Genomic DNA, 20,902 nt, shown 5'->3' on the forward strand with positions numbered 1-20,902 from the left:
ACATCGCTGCAGCGTTGTCCGTGAGCACTGATACGCACATGTCCTGAAGGCAGGCCTGAAATGCCTGGCATGCAAGGCGAACCGCCCTCAGCTCCCTCACACTGATGTGCAGCGATAGCTCTGCATGGCACCAGAGGCCCTGAGTTCTGGTATTGCCCAGATGCACTCCCCAACCGAGCGCGGAGGCGTCCGTGACCAGGGAAAGCGAGGGTTGGGGTTCTGCAAAGAGTACTCCCGCACAATCCAGCTGTGGTTGCAGCCACCAGTGGAAAGAGTGAAGAATGCGAGGCGGGAGGGTCACTATTGAGTCCAATGGGTCCCTGCCCTGTCTGTGCGCCTGCGCTACCCCTGCCTGGAGGGGCCACAGGCACAGCCTGGTGTGCTGTACCATGTATGTACAGGCCACCATGTGCCCCAATAGTCTCATCACAGAGCTCCCCACGACTGGAGGATCAGGTGCCACCGACATCGGTGGAGGAGTGGCTGTGATTGTCTGTGGTCGCTCAACAGTCGTACTGGGTCCTCAGGGGCCCTAGGAGTGTAGAGTGCCATCAACATCGCTGATGGAGGGCACGGGGGGCCGATACCACCAATACTGGCCTAGATCCCTGACCTTGAGCCTGGTGGTAGGCCCAAGGGGTCAAAAAAGGCCATTGCACTGGGCCCTGCCATTGGGATGGCCAAGTAACAGCCAGTGCCGGTTGTTCCGCTGGCTTATGGTGCCGGAATCGGTGCCACGACCGGGAGTGGTAGTGGCTGCGTTGGGACACAGACGATTCTGCGTCTGACTCTGACAAGTACTCTGTACCCAACCATGGAGGAGCGGAGCCTGACGATGCCAGGGATCGGTATCAGGGAGACAGAGATTGGCGCCGTAACATCATGGGCTTCCTCTGATGATGAATCTCTCCTCGGCTTCCTGACAGGGGAACATCCCGTCTGGTTTCTTTTTCTTATGTGGTACCAGGGACTGTGAACAGTGCCGCCGCGTGGTATGGGCCTTGCGGACCAGGGAGCGGTGCTGGTGCTTCCTGGCGGAGTCCTTCCTCAGTGCTGGAACATCCAGCACCAAGGCCGGTGCGCTGCACACCAAGGATGCCGGTGTCAGCTCTGGCTGTGGCTGAAGGGTCGACTCCATCAGGAGGAGCTTCAGGCAATAGTCACACTCCCTCTTAGTCCTAGGTCTCCTTTAAATAGGATACTTATCTGTCTGATGGCCCTCCCCGAGGCACTTGAGACAGGAGGCGTGCGGATCACTTGTTGGCATAGGTTTTGCACACCTCTCACACGCCTTAAACCCCTGTGACCGAGGCATGCCCCAGCGCCGGGGAGTGAAGAGCCAGGGGAAACCCCCCTAAGTAAGCTAAACTAACCACTCAGTGACAGACTTGAAGGTGGCAATTTTGCAACAAAAGAACTTCAAAAACAGACTCCAAAGAGACACTGCTGAAATTGAATTAATATGCAAATTAGATACAATTAACTTAGGTTTGAACAGAGACTGGGAATGGTTGGGTCATTACACTAATTGAATCTATTTCCCCATGTTAAAATATCCACACACCTTCTATGGGTCATCTCGATTATCACTTCAAAGGTTTTTTTCTCTCTCCTGCTGATGATAGTTCATCTCACTTGATTGGCCTCTTACAGTTGGTATGGCTACTCCCACCTTTTCATGTTCTCTGTATGTATAAATATCTTCTTGCTGTGTGTTCCATTCTATGCATCCGAAGAAGTGGGCTGCAGCCCACGAAAGCTTATGCTCAAATAAATTTGTTAGTCTCTAAGGTGTCACAAGTACTCCTGTTCTTTAATCTACACTATTAACTAACAACTATTGAACTATTTACACGGATAAACAAGGGAACCACTAGGTAAGACACTTGCAGAATCAAGAGACTGAGCTGTTCCAATGACCGTCACAGGTGGTAAGAAGGAATTGAACAGGCGGCGGGTCGGCCATGAAGGCGCCACTCTAGGGGTCTCCACATCCGACCTGACAGGTACCGCTAGGGGAAAAGCTTTCTGGCAATCATGCATGCAGCGCGTGAGCAAATCACTCGAAGAAGAACTTATGTGACTTCTACGACCTTGACTAATAATTACTAAAGCCCCAAACTATCATTTTTTGTGAGAGAGAAAACGGTTATCTACCTCTTGTAACTGTTATTCTTCGAGATATGTTGCTCATGTCCATTCTAATAGGTGTGTGTGCGCCACGTGCATGATCGTCAGAAGGTTCTTCCCCTAGCGGTACCTGTCGGGTCGGCTGTGGAGCCACCTGGAGTGGCACCTTCATGGCGGTGTATATAGGTCCCTGCCAACATGCCGCCTGCTCAGTGTAATATATTTGTCAGAAGGGACACAGTTTACTCAAGCTTCACTATATTTAATTTCCAATCATATTAAAGCTTTAGCCTCTCTCAAAACACCATAAGCACATTTGAAATTTTCTAACTTCAACTAAATGTTTTCAATTCTCACCCCCTCTGAAGTTTTAACTTCAGCGTTCAGTGCCTCATATTTAATTCTAGCTTCACTCAGTATATACAGAAGTACCAATCACTTTCCCAGCTACTTTCTGGCAAGTGGCCAGGTGCCACGAGTGGGGGAGGGAAGGTTACAGATATTGAGAACCTTCTTTAGGTGCCTCTTCCACCCCATCCAAGCAAAATCTGTTTTCAAAAACACCTCCAATATGTTTGTTTATCCGTGACCCTTCTGCTGGCAACTCTATGAAGGTGAAAAGGAAGCAGCACAACAAAGAAAAGTCACAAATACTATAGAGCACGGGACACTTGAGGAACAAAGCTAAGTTACTGCTGCACTTAACACATGATATTTCAACTTCCAGGCAAGCTGTTCAGTACCTTATTTTTTTAAGGTCCTATCTGAAAGACTCCTATACCATAAGCTATTATATTTACAATATATCTACCTTAGAAGACGAAAGGCACATTCAACCATGCCAGAATTTGAACCTGTGGTTCCAGGGAATCTGAATCAAATGCCAGACCAGTAAACGCTCACCTCTAATGATGTGAAAAACAAAAAATGCTAAAGTGCTGCTATCTTTAAAAAAAAAAAAAAATCAAAACCACTTTTTTCTAGAAAACAGGCTTAACAGATCAGCCAGGTCATAAATGTTTTTACCCACCTATAATGAGATAAAACTGTCACCATGGAGTGGCAAAGAAAAATCACACACACAAAAATAATTCCCACTAAATTCCATGGGCCTATGGATGCCAGAAGAGGATAGACAGAGCGAGACACATGAGGAGAAAAGTGAATTTCAAACACTCTGTTTACCTGCCTTAAACCTATACTGTAAAAACCCTGGAATGCTGTAAAATAAATCATAAAAATCCTTCAAAAGAACATGCTGGTACACCACTATTGTTTAGTGGCCTAAACTGTTATCCTCCCTTTAATTATAATGAGGCACACAGTGTTCTGCAAACGTTTCCTTTGTATTTACTGTGCATATAATAATTTACAAACAAATATAAATCTTCAATTATATATGCAAAGCGCTGTCCCCATTATCCTCAGTATTAAATTATTGTAGATACTCCTGAGTACATCAACCAAAATAGTTTTTTATGTATTAAGTAGCATTATATTTCTACCTTGCAAACAGCCTCTGTATCCCAAGGTAAAATGGTCTTCAGATCAATTACTTCGCAGGACACACCTAGCTTTTCCTGAGCCATGGTTGCCACCTCTCGGATAACATGCACCTAAAAATGCAAGATAATGCAATAGTTGAGCTATCTGAAATATTAAAGGGATGCTTAAAAAATTGTTTAATTATGCATTCAGAGTTTTAATAGTTTAATATTATTTTATTTCATGATAGTTTATCTGAGAAAATTTAGTATGGAACAACAAGCTACTTGTTGAGTACTTTAATAAATATCTAGCCCTTTGCTCTGTTTTTCTCATTTATTACTTCAATTCTGTGTTCAAAAACTAAGAAATAACTCTCAAAAACAATCTACAACTACCATTCAGGGAAAATACATTTTGTTCAACAGGAACATTTATCAAATTTCTGGCAAATATCATCCTTAAATGGACTGAATCAACCTTACTGTTTTAATATACTTTGCCATCCCTAACATTTTTTTAGATCTGTGAACAGACTAAGACCAAAACTACAGAGTAATAATTTTTATAATAGTAGAATGGGGGGGGGGGGGAGTCACACAGCCAAAAAAAATAGTACTAGGTACTGCACATACATGTTTCTTTTTGTAGATTGTAGTAATAGATTATCAGGTGTATGTCTCTTGTTTTTAAAGTGTCATCACAGGAAAAGATTAGAAAGGGTAAAAAAAACCTGCCAAAATTAACAACACTGTCTCATTCAAAACAAGAATACAATGGTATTTTATTAGTAACATATGAAATCTGCATACTCATCAGTTAAAGCAGTACAGAATTTCAGTGCAACTTTGATTAATGTCAAACCTTATCATAATATAACTATAATCAAGAAATATGAAAAAATGCAAGTAATACCCCTCCAGCAGGAGAATTATACTGAACAGGAATGCAGCTAGTTTTGGCAAAGGAGAAAACAAAGTATTTATATAGTATATAGTTTTGGCAAAGTCCCAAACAATGAAAGAGGTAGTATTCTATTGTATGGGACAGTCTAAAAGAGCAGCAGGTGTGCGCGCGCCGCGTGCACGATCGTCGGAGAATTTTCTAACCTAGCAACACCCGGTGGGTCGGCTGTGGAGCCCCCTGGAGTGGCGCCTTCATGGCGCTGGATATATACCCCAGCCGACCCAACACCCCCTCAGTTACTTCTTGCCAGCTACTCCGACAGTGGGGAAGGGGGGAGGGTTTGGAATGGATATGAGCAACACATCTCAAAGAACAACAGTTACAAAGGTGAGTAACCATTTTTTCTTCTTCGAGTGTTTGCTCATATCGATTCCAATTAGGTGACTACCAAGCCTTACCTAGGCGGTGGGGTCAGAGTGAGACATCGCTGAGTGCAGAACCGCTGATCCAAATGCAGCATCGTCTCTGGACTGCTGTACAAGTGCATAGTGAGCGGTGAAGGTGGGGACCGATGACCAAACCGCCGCTCTACAAATGTCCTGGATCGGGACGTGAGCCAGGAAGGCAGTTGAGGAGGCTTGGGCCCTCGTGGAGTGGGGGGTGAGGCGCGGCGTCGGGGCACCGGCCAGGTCGTAGCAAGCACGAATGCAGGACGTGATCCAAGAGGAGAGACGTTGCGAGGAGACCGGTAAGACTTTCATCCGGTCAGCCACTGCAACGAAGAGTTGTGTCGTCTTCCTAAACGGCTTCATACGCTCAATATAGAAAGCAAGGGCCCTGTGTACATCCAAGGAGTGCATACACTGGTCTTGACGTGTGGCGTGCGGCTTAGGATGGAAGACTGGGAGAAATATATCCTGGTTCACATGAAAAGCTGATACCACCTTGGGAAGAAAGGCAGGGTGGGGGCAAAGCTGCACCTTTATGGAAGACTGTGTATGGAGGCTCAGACGTGAGCGCCCTGATTTCAGAAACACGCCTTGCTGAAGTGATGGCTACAAGGAAGGCTGTCATCCAAGATAGGTAAAGGAGTGAGCAGGTAGCCAATGGCTCGAACGGGGGCCCTGTGAGCTTGGAGAGAACCAGGTTAAGATCCCACACTGGAACCGGTTGACGTTGCTGTGGGTATAGACGGTCTAAGCCCTTGAGGAATCTGACGACCATAGGGTTAGAGAAGACCGAGGAAGCGTGTTCTCCTGGGTGGAACGCCAATATAGCAGCCAGGTGAACCCTGACCAAAGATATCGCTGAGCCCTGCTGTTTTAGGGTGAACCCTGACCAAAGATATCGCTGAGCCCTGCTGTTTTAGGAATAGGAGATACTCAAGTATAAGCGGAATTGACGCCTGCAAGGGGGGCGTGACCCGCTGCTCGCACCAACAGGAGAAACGCTTCCACTTGGCCAAGTAAGTGCTCCGTGTAGAGGGTTTCCTACTTCCCAGCAGAATCTGTTGCACGGGATGTGAGCTCTGTCCAATTCAGCCACGGAGCATCCACGCTGTAAGGTGGAGCGATTGCAGGTCGGGGTGACAGAGTCGGCCGTGGTCCTGAGAGATCAAGTTCTAGCACAATGGAAGCGTGATCGGCGTCTGTACCGATAGCTCCAGAAGCGTGGTGTACCAGTGCTGTCTTGGCCAAGCCGGAGCGACTAGAATCATACGTGCCTTGTCTCTGCATAGCTTGAGCAGTACCCTGTGGACCAGTGGAAATGGAGGGAAAGCGTAGAACAGCTGGTCTTTCCACGATAGCAGGAAAGCATCCGACAGGGAGCCCGGAGATCGCCCTTGGAGGGAGCAGAACACGTGGCACTTCCTGTTGGCGCGTGAGGCGAACAGGTCAACCTGGGGAAATCCCCACCTCTGGAAGATGGAATGGATGATATCCGGGCGAATCGACCACTCTGCGTCTGGAAGGATCTGCTGAGATGGTCCTCTAGAGCATTCTGGACTCCAGGGAGGAACGATGCCATGAGATGTATCAAGTGAGCAATGCAGAACTCCCACAGGCGAATGGCCTCTTGGCATAGGAGAGATGACCGGGCTTCTCCTTGCTTGTTGATGTAGAACATGGCCGTGGTGTTGTCTGTAAGGACTGACCCGCAACGGCCATGTAGGAGACCGAGAAATGCCTGACAGGCTAGGTGCACCGCCATCAGCTCTCGAACATTGATGTGCAGAGCTAGTTGGGATGTGGTCCACAGGCCCTGTGTATGGTGCTCCCCGAGGTGAGCGCCCCAACCTAGAGATGAAGTGTCCATGACCAGGTACAGGGAGGGTTGTGAGGCGTGAAACAGCACTCCTGCGCAAACTGCCTTGTGGTCCAGCCACCAGGTGAGAGAGGTCAAGACCGAGTTCGGAACCGTGACCACCATGTTCAGGATGTCCCGATAAGGACGGTACACCAATGACACCCAGGCCTGAAGTGGGCGAAGCTGAAGTCTGGCATGCCTGGTTACGTAAGTGCAAGAGGCCATGTGTCCCAACAGGCCGAGACACGTCCTTATCGTGGTAATCGGGAAGACCTGGAGTCCGTGGATGATGTTTGTGATGGTGTGAAACAGAGTGTCTGGCAGAAGAGCTCGGGCGAGTCTGGAGTCTAAGACTGCCCCGATAAACTCTATTCTATGGGTTGGCTCCAGAGTGGACTTTTCTTTGTTGAGTAAGATGCCTAACTCGTGGAATGTTTGTAGTGTTATCTGGACGTGGGCTTGAACTTGTTCCCTGATGTGGCCGCGCACCAGCCAGTCGTCTAGATATGGGAACACCTGTATCCTTTGTCGACGAAGGTATGCTGCCACGACAGCCAGACATTTGGTGAGCACTCTTGGAGCCGTGGACAAGCTGAAGGGAAAGATAGCAAATTGGTAGTGCACGTTGTTTACTACAAATCGAAGGAAGCGCATATGTGGAGGGTAGATTGCTATATGACAACATGCGCCCTTCATGTCAAGGGCGGCGTACCAGTCTCCAGGATCCAGGGAAGAGATGATGGTCCCCAAGGAGACCATGCAGAACTTCAACTTTTACTATGAATTTGTTGAGTCCGCGTAAATCTAAAATGGGTCGCAGACCCCCTTTTGCCTTGGGGATCAGGAAGTAGTGGGAGTAAAACCCCCTGCCCCTTAACTGATGGAACCTCCTCTATGGCCCCCATAGAAAGGAGCCCAAAAACCTCCTGTGTAAGGAAATGCTCGTGAGAAGGGTCCCTGAAGAGGGATGGGGAGGGGAGGTGTGAGGGGGGGAACGAAGAAAACTGAAGAGCGTATCCCCTCTCCACCGTACGAAGGACCCAACAGTCCAAGGTTATAAGGGACCAAGCACGGTGGAAACGGGAGAGGCGATCCCGAAATAAAGGGAATGGATCCTGGGTAGTGGCTAGTACGCCATCCTCTAGCACACCTTCAAAAATTTTGCCCAGGCCCTGAAGGTGGTCTAGGAGGGCCTTGGTTCTGACCGGATTGGGGGCCGATCAACCTCCTTCTACCACCTCGCCCCCACCTTCTGGGGAGGTCCTGTCTTGGATGAGGAGCAGGAGGGTAGAACCTCTGTGGCTGGGACATAAAGGGCCTGCGCTGGGGTCCTGGGACATGCATCCCCAGGGAGCGCATGATGGTTCTGGAGTCCTTGAGACTCTGCAACCGAGAGTCCGTCTTGTCCAAGAACAACCCTTGGCCCTCGAATGGCAGATCTTGCAGGGTCTGCTGCAGTTCTGGCGGTAACCCCGATACCTGAAACCAGGAGACGCATCTCATGGCTATCCCAGACGCTAGTGTCCTGGCGGCAGAGTCCGCTATGTCTAGGGAGGCCTGTAAGGAGGTCCTAGCCACCTTTTTACCTTCCTCCACTAGGGCCCCAAACTCCTCTCTCGAGTCCTGGGGGACCAACTCTTTAAATTTACCCATGGAATTCCATGAGTTGTAATTGTACCGACTCAAGAGCGCCTGTTGGTTTGCGGCTCTGAGCTGCAGACCCCCCGCTGAGTAAACCTTACGTCAAAACAAATCGAAGCGTTTGGCGTCCTTCGATTTGGGTGCTGCCGCCTGCTGACCATGGCACTCTCTTGCGTTCACTGAGGAGACTACTAGTGAACACGGCGGAGGGTGTGTGTAGAGATACTCATGGTCTTTAGAGGGGACAAAGTACTTCCTCTCTACACCTCTGGCAGCGGGAGAGATGGAGGCCGGGGTTTGCCATATGGCATTAGTGTTAGCCTGGATCGTGCAAATAATGGGCAACGCCACCCGGGATGGGGCATCAGCTAAGAGGATGCTCACCACCGGGTCCTCCACCTCCACTATCTCCTCTGCCTGTAGGTCCATGTTCCATGCCACCCTACATAGCAGGTCTTGGTGGGCACAGAGGTCTATTGAAGGTGGGCCTGAGGTTGTTGTGCCCGCCACCGCCTCATCTGGGGAAGATGAGGACGACTCCCCAGGAGGTAAAGGATCCAGAGGTGGGTCCGGCTCCAAGGGTCCCTGATATGCAGGATCCCCTGAACCGGGGTCTGGGACCTGCGTGGATGTTGGCACAGGAGCCTCCATGCCCCCTGGGGAGGACGGGTGATGGTGGCCTCAGGTACCCTGGGCTCAGAGTGTGCCGAGCGAGAGGGCGCTGGTGGAGCCCCTTGTGCCTGGTGATATGCCCATGGGGTCCAGAAAGACCAATGTGCAGGGTCCTGTCTAGGGTCCTCTATCCCCTCCTGCCAATGGCCCAAGTCGTCCGCAGCCTGACCCTGAGCAGGGTATGCTGATCGGGAGGCCCCTTCCGACGAACAAGACGCCGATCTTGAGGGCCAGGGCGGTGCCGAGCGTGATTGCAGAGGCTTGTCCTGGAACGGTGCCGTGCGGTGCCGGTCCACAGGCAAGCGGTCTCTGCGCGGTGCCGGGGAGCGGAAGCGGGATCGAGAACGGTGCCGATGGTCATGCCGGTACCGGGATCCCGATCTGGATCGCGAAGACGAAGACCGTCTGTAGACTCTGTGCCGGGAGCGGCCTCGCGAACAGGAGCGCCGCTCATACTGGTGCCGGGAACTGCGTCTGGACTCTGACCAGTACCGATGCTCAGGTCGGTGCCGAGAAGTGGACCGGTGCTGGGAGGAAGATCTGGGCCACGAGTACAACCGGCGCTGAGATGAAGACTGGTGCCGGGACTGCGAGAGGCATTGGGACCTCCTCCGAGACCGGGAGCGGTGCCGCGAGTCCACACTCTGAGATGGAGGGCGTATCAGGGCAGGCTTGCTCCTGGATTGCACCGTGCGGAGCAGATGCGGTGCCGCGGTCTGAGATGGCACCGGCTCCATGAGGGCGATGAGGTCCTTCGCCGTTGCAAATGTCTCCGGCGTAGAGGGGAGACAGGGCTCAACCACAGAACCAGGCGGGGAGCCAGTCCACACCGGACTCAACGGCCCTACAACCGGTGCCGGAGTCAACGGTGTCGACGATGCCTGCACCCTCTGGCGCGCCGAAGCCAGACGCAACTCCACCACCGGTTCGGGGGGAGCCGGTGCCTGTTGTACAGCAGTGTCCTGGGTCTTATGGGAGACGGGGAATGGCGCCGAGGGGCTTGCGGCGGACGCAGTGCTGACGGAGGACAGTGCCGTGGGGCCTTATCCGTGTCTCCTCGTGGTGCAGTACCCGAGGGCGCCGCCGGGGCACTGCGCACCGAGGCGCTCGGTGCCGGAACTTGGCGCGCCGAAGGAAGATCTGGGCTAAGTGCCGCCTCCATAAGGAGCTGCTTAAGTCTAAAGTCCTGCTCCTTTTTGGTCCTGGGCCTGAAAGCCTTGCAGATCTTACACTTGTCCGTCTGGTGAGACTCTCCTAGATACTTCAGACAAGAGTCGTGAGGGTCTCCCGTTGGCATAGGCTTAGCACAGGTCGCGCACGGCTTAAATCCAGGAGCCTTGGGCATGAACCCGGCTGCGCACCGGAGGAAAAAAGGGGGGGGGATAAAAGCCCCCTTTACCCCCACTAACTATTTATAACTACTCTATAAAACTATTAACAAAACTACTATCTACAAGAACTAACGAGTAAAGCTAGGGAGAGTGGAGAACAGCTATGCCGCACTCCACAGTTCCAACGACCATCACAGGCGGTAAGAAGGAACTGAGGGGGTGCTGGGTCGGCTGGGGTATATATCCAGTGCCATGAAGGTGCCACTCCTGGGGGCTCCACAGCCGACCCACCGGGTGTTGCTAGGGTAGAAAATTATCTGACGATCGTGCACGCGGTGCGCGCACACCTAACTGGAATCGATATGAGCAAGCACTTGAAGAACTAATAATGTTTGGCAAACATTGACCGCTCAGACTTCCGATCTGTAAATAAGGATGCTTACCTGCTTCATCTGTTACCCCAAATTTGGACTTCAGGCACTTTAATACCGACCTGCCTATAGCCATAAGTGGTTTGTCAATTTATTCTGCCCAGATGGGTAATAAGGTGGTGGCCCACCCTAGAGGAATTGCCAGGGTTTCACCAGGGGGTTTGTCTCCAACCCGCAGAGGACTCCTCAGAGCAAACTAATCCTGCTAACCCCCTGGGAGGACACGGATACAGCCCTCCACTCAAAGGACTGATATCCAAGCAGTAATTCTTCTAAAACAAAATATTTTTTTATTTAAAGGAAATAATCAGTTACAATATATTCAATAAAGCAAGAAAGAAATCATACATTTAAAGCCGTGCAATAAAATAAAAGACACAGACCACATAGGAAGCATAGCATATATAAACCCTATAGCTGTTACAATTTAATACTTAAAGTACATAGAGATCTTTTATACACATGCATAGCGCTTTAATACAATTATTTCAATATTGTAGTTAAGCAGAGCTTCAATACAATGCATAAGAAAGCATTACAATAATATAAGAAAAATCTTTACTACTTAACACTATCATCCTGGGAGGGGTGGCCAAACGGTCACAGGATGATTGGGGTGAGTCTCACACAAAGGCAGGTGTCCAGCTTTATTTACTGGCACACCCAGTCATTCTTTTAAATTAGACAGAAAATCAAATTTAAACTCCTTCTATAATCCCTCTGTATCATCTCTGGTGGTCCTTCTGTTCTGTCAAGGTAATAGAAATGGTTGGCAGGGCTGCGGGGTTCCTGGCTGCTACTGCTCTCTCCTGTTACCACCTCAGACTGCTTCTTCTGCTTCTGTGGATGCTGCCTTCTAGAAGTCTCTAGCTACCTCAGAAGCTTCAGTTGCTGCTGCTTCTTCAGGTTGCTGCTTCTCTTCTCCTTGCTGGTTGATCTTCTCTGCTTGGTTCCCTCACACAGGGCCGGCTCTGGTTTTTTGGCCGCCCCAAGCAAAAAAAAAAAAACAAAACCCCCCTGGGGCGCCCCGGGGGCGGGGGTGCGGGGAGGGGGGGGGGGGAGGGGAAGGGAGCAGGCGGGAGAGAGAGAGAAGGGGGCGGCCAGGGCTACAGCAGTGGCGCTGCCACGCAGCCCCTCCCGCCGCGCCGCCTCCTGCTGCGAGGGCTCCATTCCGGTCGGCGGGGAGGGAAGGAAGAGGACTGCCCTGCAGGGTGCTCTGGTTCTCCGCGCCGCCACCCCCTACAGGGCGGCCGGAGCGGAACAAGAACAAAAAAGCGTCCGTGCCGCCCTAGGATTGGGTAGAATGCCGCCTCGAACAATCTGCCGCCCCAAGCACCAGCTTGCTCAGCTGGTGCCTGGAGCCGGCCCTGCACTCACACATCAGTCTGCTGGTTGTCAGCCTTATATTCAGTCCCTAGTCTTCTCTGATTGGTTGCTTTTCCATGATCAGAAATTAGCACAGATCCTCCCTGCCTAATTATACCAGCTCAGCCAATCAGCTTGAATTTATTAGCATAAACCCTCATCCTGTCTAAATCCTTCTTCTAGCTGTTAGCATTAGTCCTCCTCCTAATTCCTTCAGGCATTTTTGGAGAGGAAGCTAAGTTATGCCTGTTGAACTCTATTTCACCCCCATCTCTTGTCTGCTGTTGGTCAACTTAGTCTGTGTCCTCCATTTTGATGTTTTCTAATAGAGAATCACCATCAGCGCCATTTTGGATTTTTAACTATAAACTATCATTAACTATTACTTATCTAAAGCCTTAATTCTAAAACTAACTACTGTTTTATGCAAGTTAAAGCATTATGGTACTATCAGGCCCATTGTTATGTAAATTTGGAGAAGTGATTTTCATGATGTTTTTAAACCCTCCTAACTGTTTTCCTCTGCATATCTCTGTCCTAGGTGCGGCAAGCTTTTTTTATTTTTTTATTTTTTTCAGGACAGCTAAAAGCAGAAATCTCCTGTTTCACATCGGATGTTGTAAAGATTAATTAAAGCTTGTAAAGCACTGTGAAGATGTAGAGCACTATAAAAGTGCTAAGTATTATTAATCATTACTCAGATCAAAAGAACCTCCAGTTTATATTTGGACTAGATTTTGAAAGGCCCAAGACAGAAACAGAGGACCATGACAGGAAGTAGAAAAGGCAGGCCATGCAGCTCAGTTTACCCAAGCTAGGGAAGGAGACAGACAACTCCAGCCCACTGCAGAACTCCAGAACTGAACCTGCGCTGTGCAGTGCTCTGGCTGGAGAACGACCCTGGAGAGGAGTTGCCGGGACTGCTGTCTGCAATGTACCCGGAGGAGACAGCGGACCTTTGGACTACGGAATCCCCTGCCCAGATTGTGGTAGTAACTGGCCCAGGGAAATCAGACTTTAGTCCGGTTTTGTTGCCAGAGCACGAATCAGCGTGTGTCAATGGGATCCCGGCTGACCCAGTGGTGGAACCATTCGCCACTATTAGGCCTATGGGCTGGGCCCAGGTCCCCCTACCTTCTGATACCAAACCCACTCCTGAGATGATGGCCTATTCACCCCTTGGCCAGTAAACCTGTGCTTTGCTTGTGGCGGACCCCAGATTGAAGACTGCGGGCCGCCATAGCCAGGAGGCTTAGGCAAAAGCCTGTTTCCTGCTCTCTCCACCCAGAGGGTCAGGGCCCCTGTGATTGCCCCTGCCCGAGCACCAAGGCTTTGGCTAGGAACCACTTATGCTTACCACTCTGCCCGCCAGAAGGTCAGAACCACAGACTCTTAATTAACTGTTTGTTGCCTGACACAGCGACTCAGAGTGGCACACCTTTGAGCCTGAGCTCAAGGGACCACTACAGGAGTCGGCAACCTTCGGCACGTGGCCCATCAGGGTAATCCGCTGGCGGGCCACGGACATTTTGTTTACGGCACGCCACTTCCCGCATCTCCCATTGGCCAGGAACGGTGAACTGCAGTCACTGGGAACTGTGGGGGGGGGGGCTGTGCCAGCGGATGGTCAACATAAACAAAATGTCTCACAGCCCACCAGCGGATTACACTGATGGGCCGTGTGCCAAAGGTTGCCGACCCCTGGACCACTACAATAGAATCCCCACCGAAAAGCAGATTGACCTAATACTATTCTTTAGTAATGGAAATTATGCCACTCTCTCTTAGAAGCTTTCCAACTAAGTGACATAAAGAGCATGAAAATAGTGGCCGCCCATACACAGGTCTTCTCCAAGTGACAGCATACAAGAAGATATTGATCAGAATGCAAATTTTATATTCCAAGCCATATATCCCCTCTATAAAGAGCTCAGGGATAAAAAAGGCATTAAAAACTATTGCCCCAAATGACATCAAACTGAGAAACTTTAGACCCTGAAATTCATGCTTTATACTTTTGCATTGGAGAGTGTTATTTTATATCTTTCCCAAGCTTTAAAAGATTTTTCCACATCTTGAATTTTTACAAAGTTCACAGAATATCAGGGGCTTTGAATGTTGTACGCAGTCTTGCCAATTAACCACTAGAATCTTACGGATGTAGATTTCTTCGTAGTGAAAGTTTGAGATAATCTATAGAACCTGTAAGAGCTATGCTAACAACATCTAAAAGGTGGCCCAAGAATGCTTGAAGAGGATCACTAAACAACAAAGCAAGTGTACCAGCCAGGACAGAGCATATTTTGTTTTAGCATTCAAACATCTATAATTTTATTTCAGTATGCTACTTTAAACTGCTCATTTCATTTTCATGCTCACAGTCAAATCCCATTACTACATTCCTACAGCATGCGACAGCCCTATGGCATATCTTAAACAAGACTTACTGACCTGAGTCCCCCAGGCAACCAGTGTAACATCACTTCCCTCCTGCAGTACCTCAGCTTGAGACAATGGAATGTAGTATGGCTCCACAGGAACTTGTTCCACTGAATAAATAAAAGTTTAAAAAAGGAAGCAACAAAGATTAGATTCTCTTACTATGCAGTATTTGACCAGGAAAATGTACTTTTTTGAAAATCAAGACAGATAATCTTTAATGTATTTATTAACACTGTATTGGAAACAATAAGCCCGAATTCATGTGAAGTAGTAACATCATGTATCCCAAACTGTCAGAGTGCAAATTATGTTTGACAATGATACTGTTCATCACAGTGCTCAATGCTTCATATCCAATAATCTTAAAAAAAAATAAATGCATGCTACTAATACTCCGTAACAATACCCTGATCATCACTAAACCAAAAGGTAGTATGTAAACAAAGTATACATGGTTGTGTGGTGTCTTAAGTTTTAGCCTAATATTGCGAAACCTGTAGAAGCAGGGCTTACGTTAGAAGTAAAAAAACAGCAAAATAGTTAGTGTGACCTAGCCTTGAGATAATGGTGTTAAAAAAAAAGGGGAGGGGGAATACTGAAATAAATAGCAAATAGCCTAAATAAAATGCAAATTCATTTGCAAATTCAACACCATTAATCTGGGCTTGAATAGGGACTGGGAGTGGCTGGCTCACTACAGAAGCAGCTTTTCCTCTCCTGGAATTGACACCTCCTCATCTATTATTGGGAGTGGACTACATCCACCCTGATTGAATTGGCCCTGTCAACACTGGTTCTCCACTTGTGAAGTAACTCCCTGCTCTCCATGTGTCAGTATATAATGCCTGCATCTGTAACTTTCACTCTATGCATCCGAAGAAGTGAGGTTTTTACTCACGAAAGCTTATGCTCAAATAAATCTGTTAGTCTTTAAGGTGCTACCAGACTCCTTGTTGTTTTTGTAGATACAGACTAACACGGCTACCCCCTGATACTTGACACCATGCAAGGCACTAAATTTAGCCGTATGGAGTGGAAATCCATCAACCTCAACAAAAAACTTGCACAGATACAGACAGACATCATCTTCCTCTCCAAATGCAAACAGATGGACATCATACCAAAAGGACTGAAGGTAAAAAATCCATTGCAATCAACATACTACACTGAGTATGGTGAGAGACTGTGCCACACACTCTCAAAGAAACTGAGGAACCACCTGATCAGCATCCTGTACAGCAGACAGGAGAAGATCAAGAATGAGCTCTCAGAACTGGAGACTCTCATACAATACCAGCCTTCTACACAAACTTCCACGTGGCTGGACTTTACAAAAATGAGACAAGCCATTTACAATGCACACTTCACTTCTCTACAGAGGAAAAAGGACTGTAAGCTATCTAAACTAATACCTGCCACTGGGGGCTATAACAATGGTACCCTCAACTCATCTAACAACATTGTCAATCTTTCCAACCACACCCTTAGCCCAGCAGAAGAGTCTGTCCTATCTCGGGGACTCTCTTTCTGTCCCACCATCCCCACGAACATGATACAGTTCTGCGGTGATCTGGAAGCCTACTTCTGTCGTCTCCGACTCAAGGAATATTTTCAACGCACCACTGAACAGTGCACTGACCCACAGGAACCCTCCTACCAACACTACAAGAAGAAGAACTCTGCGTGGACTCCTCCTGATGGTCGAAATGACAGGCTGGACCTCTACATAGAGTGTTTCCGCAGACGTGCACAGGCTGAAATTGTGGACAAACAACATCACTTGTCCCATAACCTCAGCCGTACAGAACGCAATGCCATCCACAGCCTCAGAAACAACTCTGACATTATCATCAAAGGGGCTGACAAAGGAGGTGCTGTAGTCATAATGAACAGGTCAGATTATGAACAGGAGGCTGCCAGGCAACTCTCCAAGACCACATTCTACAGGCCACTATCCTCTGATCCCACTGAGGAATACCAAAAGAAACTACACCATCTGCTCAAGAAACTCCCAGCTACAGTACGGGAACAAATCTACATGGACACACCTGCAGAACCCCGACCAGGGGTATTCTATCTGCTACCCAAGATCCATAAACTCGGAAACCCTGGACGCCCCATCATCTCAGGCATTGGCACTCTGACAGCAGGATTATCTGGCTATTTGGACTCTCTCCTCAGACCCTATGCTACCAGCACTCCCAGCTATCTTCGAGACACCACCGACTTCCTGAGGAAACTACAATGCATTGATGTTCTTCCTGAAAACACCATCCTGGCCACCATGGATGTAGAAGCACTTTACACCAATATTCCACATGAGGATGGACTACAAGCTGTCAGGAACAGTATCCCTGATGAGGCCACAGCAAGCCTGGTGGCTGAGCTGTGTGACTTTGTCCTCACCCACAACCACTTCAGATTTGGGGACAACTTATACCTTCAAGTCAGTGGCACTGCTATGGGTACTCGCATGGCCCCACAGTATGCCAACATTTTTATGGCTGACTTAGAACAACGCTTCCTCAGCTCTCGTCCCCTAATGCCCCTCCTCTACTTGCGCTATATTGATGACATCTTCATCATATGGACCCACGGAAAGGAGGCCCTTGAAGAATTCCACCTGGACTTCAACAATTTCCACCCCACCATCAACCTCAGCCTGGACCAGTCCACACAAGAGATCCACTTCCTGGACACTACAGTACAAATAAGTGATGGTCACATAAACACCACCCTATACCGGAAACCTACTGACCGCTATATGTACCTACATGCCTCCAGCTTCCATCCAAGACACATCACACGATCCATTGTCTACAGCCAAGCCCTAAGATACAACCGAATTTGCTCCAACCCCTCAGACAGAGACAAACACCTACAAGATCTTTATCAAGCATTCGTAAAACTACAATACCCACCTGGGGAAGTGAGGAAACAGATTGACAGAGCAAGACGGGTACCCAGAAATCACCTACTGCAGGACAGGCCCAATAAGGACAATAACAGAACACCACTGGCCATCACATACAGCCCCCAGCTAAAACCTCTCCAGCGCATTATCCACGATCTACAACCTATCCTGGAAAATGATCCCTCACTCTCACAGACCTTGGGAGGCAGGCCAGTCCTCGCTTACAGACAACCCCCCAACCTGAAGCAAATACTCACCAGCAACTACACACCACACCACAGAAACACCAACCCAGGAACCTATCCCTGTAGCAAACCTCGTTGCCTACTCTGTCCCCATATCTACTCTGGCAACAGCATCAGAGGACCCAACCACATCAGCCACACCATCAGGGGCTCATTCACCTGCACATCCACTAATGTCATATATGCCATCATGTGCCAGCAATGCCCCTCTGCCATGTACATTGGCCAAACCGGACAGTCCCTCCGCAAAAGAATAAATGGACACAAATCGGACATCAGGAATGGTAACAGACATAAGCCAGTAAGTGAACACTTCAATCTCCCTGGTCATTCTATTACAGATTTAAAAGTCACTATCATTGAACAAAAAAACTTCAGAAACAGACTTCAAAGAGAAACAGCAGAACTAAAATTCATTTGCAAATTCAACACCATTAATCTGGGCTTGAATAGGGACTGGGAGTGGCTGGCTCACTACAGAAGCAGCTTTTCCTCTCCTGGAATTGACACCTCCTCATCTATTATTGGGAGTGGACTACATCCACCCTGATTGAATTGGCCCTGTCAACACTGGTTCTCCACTTGTGAAGTAACTCCCTGCTCTCCATGTGTCAGTATATAATGCCTGCATCTGTAACTTTCACTCTATGCATCCGAAGAAGTGAGGTTTTTACTCACAAAAGCTTATGCCCAAATAAATCTGTTAGTCTTTAAGGTGCCACCAGACTCCTCGTTTTTTTTAAATAAAATGCAGATGCTTTTAATTAATCCACGTCACAAAAAGGTATAAATGCTTGTGTAATTTTGCTTGTACTTTGAAGAAACTAAGGCAGAGATGCTGTCTGTCAGCTGTGTTCTTCCCTTGCAATTGCATGTCCTGAATAAAGCTGTCTCTGATTTTGTTGCTTCCAACCTAAAAGTAAAGGTTGTTTCTTCCACAATATTTGGTGCCGTGTGACTCGGATGGCTACGCCCGGCTGAGGCAGTGACCGCTACTACGGACCGTCCCCTTTCAAACCCCAGGCACCAACTCAGAGGTAAGAGACCTTTTGAAATCTCTATTGGGGTATCGGAGGAGGACTGACTGTGGGGCCGTCTGTCCCTTTGGGCTCACGCCATGCAAATTTTTGCTTATGCAACAAGATCAGACGCAGAACGGTGATGGGGAATTGGTTGCCCCATGTAAGGTTAGTGATATGCTTTGTCTCTAACACTTAAATGGCTGCACTTAAACCCTCTTTTTCTTTTCCTGCGTCCACAAACTTTTAGCTGGCACCTGGGAAAGCCTCTTCCCAATTAATGGTTCAGCTACTGTTCCCTTACTGCCTTAAAATTATAGATATCTCCTTCATTGTCCATAATCACATATTAAACAAGAAAAAAAAGAAGTGTTTCAGAGAGGTTTTTAAAAGTTTGCTTGGTACTCATTTTCATATGTTTCTATCTTTAAAGCCAGAATACATCAATATTATCAGTCTAACCAAAAGGGACTTTGAGGGCAAAGAAAATGCTACCTAACATTTAAAAATTATCTAAAATAGATTTCTATATAGATCATGTCAGGATTTTAAGATCAATCTCAGAGCCTTCTACAACTAGAAGTAAATGCTGGAATATTCCATTGTAAAGATGGGATCACCTTTCCAAAAATTTACATCTCCTATTTCTAAGCTTGGATCACAAAACAGAAAACCTTAATAATACCACTGGTGTAAGACTAAAGATTGCCTGCCTTTTCCCTTAGTCCAGTGTATGATGAAGGTGAAATTGCACTCTTGGTAGGTTGATTTTAAAAATAAGAAATGACAACTGCTTGAAGGAGAGTTATTCAAATGATTGCTTTCATACACTGCACTAGTAAAATGCCTCTGTCATATTCTGAAGGGATCACTTAGACATGAAAGGATGCTTCAGTTTCTATGCCTTTTCAAATTCTTGGTTTTTCTGCGGAGACTCAATAAAAGTGCACATTATGAAGCCAACTTTCCAACCAGGATTTAGATAAAAGCAACCAACTTATTTCCTCAAGATCTTATCTGCTACCTGAAAAGTTCTCTCTGCCTGTCCCGCTCCCCAAATACAAAGTGAAGCCCTGATCCTGCAAGCAGCTCTGCATGGGCAGACCTGGCAATTGTGGCAGCTCTGAATGGGCAGACTTCATCTCCTCAGAACAATGGTGAACTTGGAAGATAGAGTGTGACTCTCAAAGCCTGGTCTGCTTCAGGAGAAATATACCACCACACTATTCCTTGCTCCAGGTTCTGGGCAAAGAAACGACTGAGCCCTCAGCAAATACATTATTTTTTTTTTTAAATTGCAATCATTGACTATATTTCAAACAATTTTTTTTCTGCTATTTGACCTGCTCTAGAGGTCAAACTTCATTCTAAAAAATAAATTAAATTGAAAGTTGATTGACAATGTTAGATTAAACTACAGAACACAATGAAAAGGACATAACTGTTAGATTCCTTAAAAGTGAAGGGTTCTTCATTCAGCTTTAGGGGATCTTATTCCCACTTCTGCTCTCGGATTTCCCAAGCAGCAGGCGATGTAACTGACCAATCTGATTATTCAAATTCAGCTTCTGACCCATCTCCCCAAAATTAGAACAGGTTTTGTTCCATTTCTAGTTTGCACAGGGCTTAGAAAATGTACATGTAAAATATAAATGACTATCACATTTAAAAATCCCATAGTCATATTTACAAACACGCTCACACACACTATTAGGCATGATCCTGTGAAGACTTACACACATGCTTAACGTTATCTAAGTGGTTCACAGGGCATTAAGTTAGGCACATGCTTATGTCTACACAGGTTTGGGGCATTTAATGGCAGCTTTAGTAAGGGAATATATATGAGTCACTATGACAAATACTACTATTTAGCTCTTCTCTTCAAGCTGTGAAGTGGCATAAATTCTATCTTCAACATATCTGAACCAAGCACTTCCATACACCACATAATCAAGAAGATAAGAACTCACCTCTGATCAGAGGCACTGACTTTTAGTTATCCCTGGGAGTG

General features: G+C 47.6%; 1 protein-coding gene across 3 annotated transcripts in view; it reads right to left on the reverse strand.

Annotated features, from left to right (window-relative positions):
- Positions 1 to 20,902, reverse strand: part of BCKDHB (branched chain keto acid dehydrogenase E1 subunit beta) — a 277,217-nt gene that overhangs the window by 158,058 nt on the left and 98,257 nt on the right. For all 3 annotated transcript variants that reach the window (XR_004645194.1, XM_034766148.1, XM_034766146.1), the window contains 2 exons: positions 14,720 to 14,817; positions 3,636 to 3,746 (listed from right to left, as the gene is read on the reverse strand). Coding sequence is in view for 2 of the 3 variants with exons in the window: in XM_034766148.1 (XP_034622039.1) it covers positions 3,636 to 3,746; positions 14,720 to 14,817 (209 nt within the window). In the remaining variant the exon portion in view is untranslated. The remainder of the gene's footprint in view (positions 1 to 3,635; positions 3,747 to 14,719; positions 14,818 to 20,902) is intronic.

This window comes from Trachemys scripta, chromosome 3, assembly GCF_013100865.1.
Source record: "Trachemys scripta elegans isolate TJP31775 chromosome 3, CAS_Tse_1.0, whole genome shotgun sequence".
Taxonomy (NCBI): Eukaryota; Metazoa; Chordata; order Testudines; family Emydidae; genus Trachemys; species Trachemys scripta.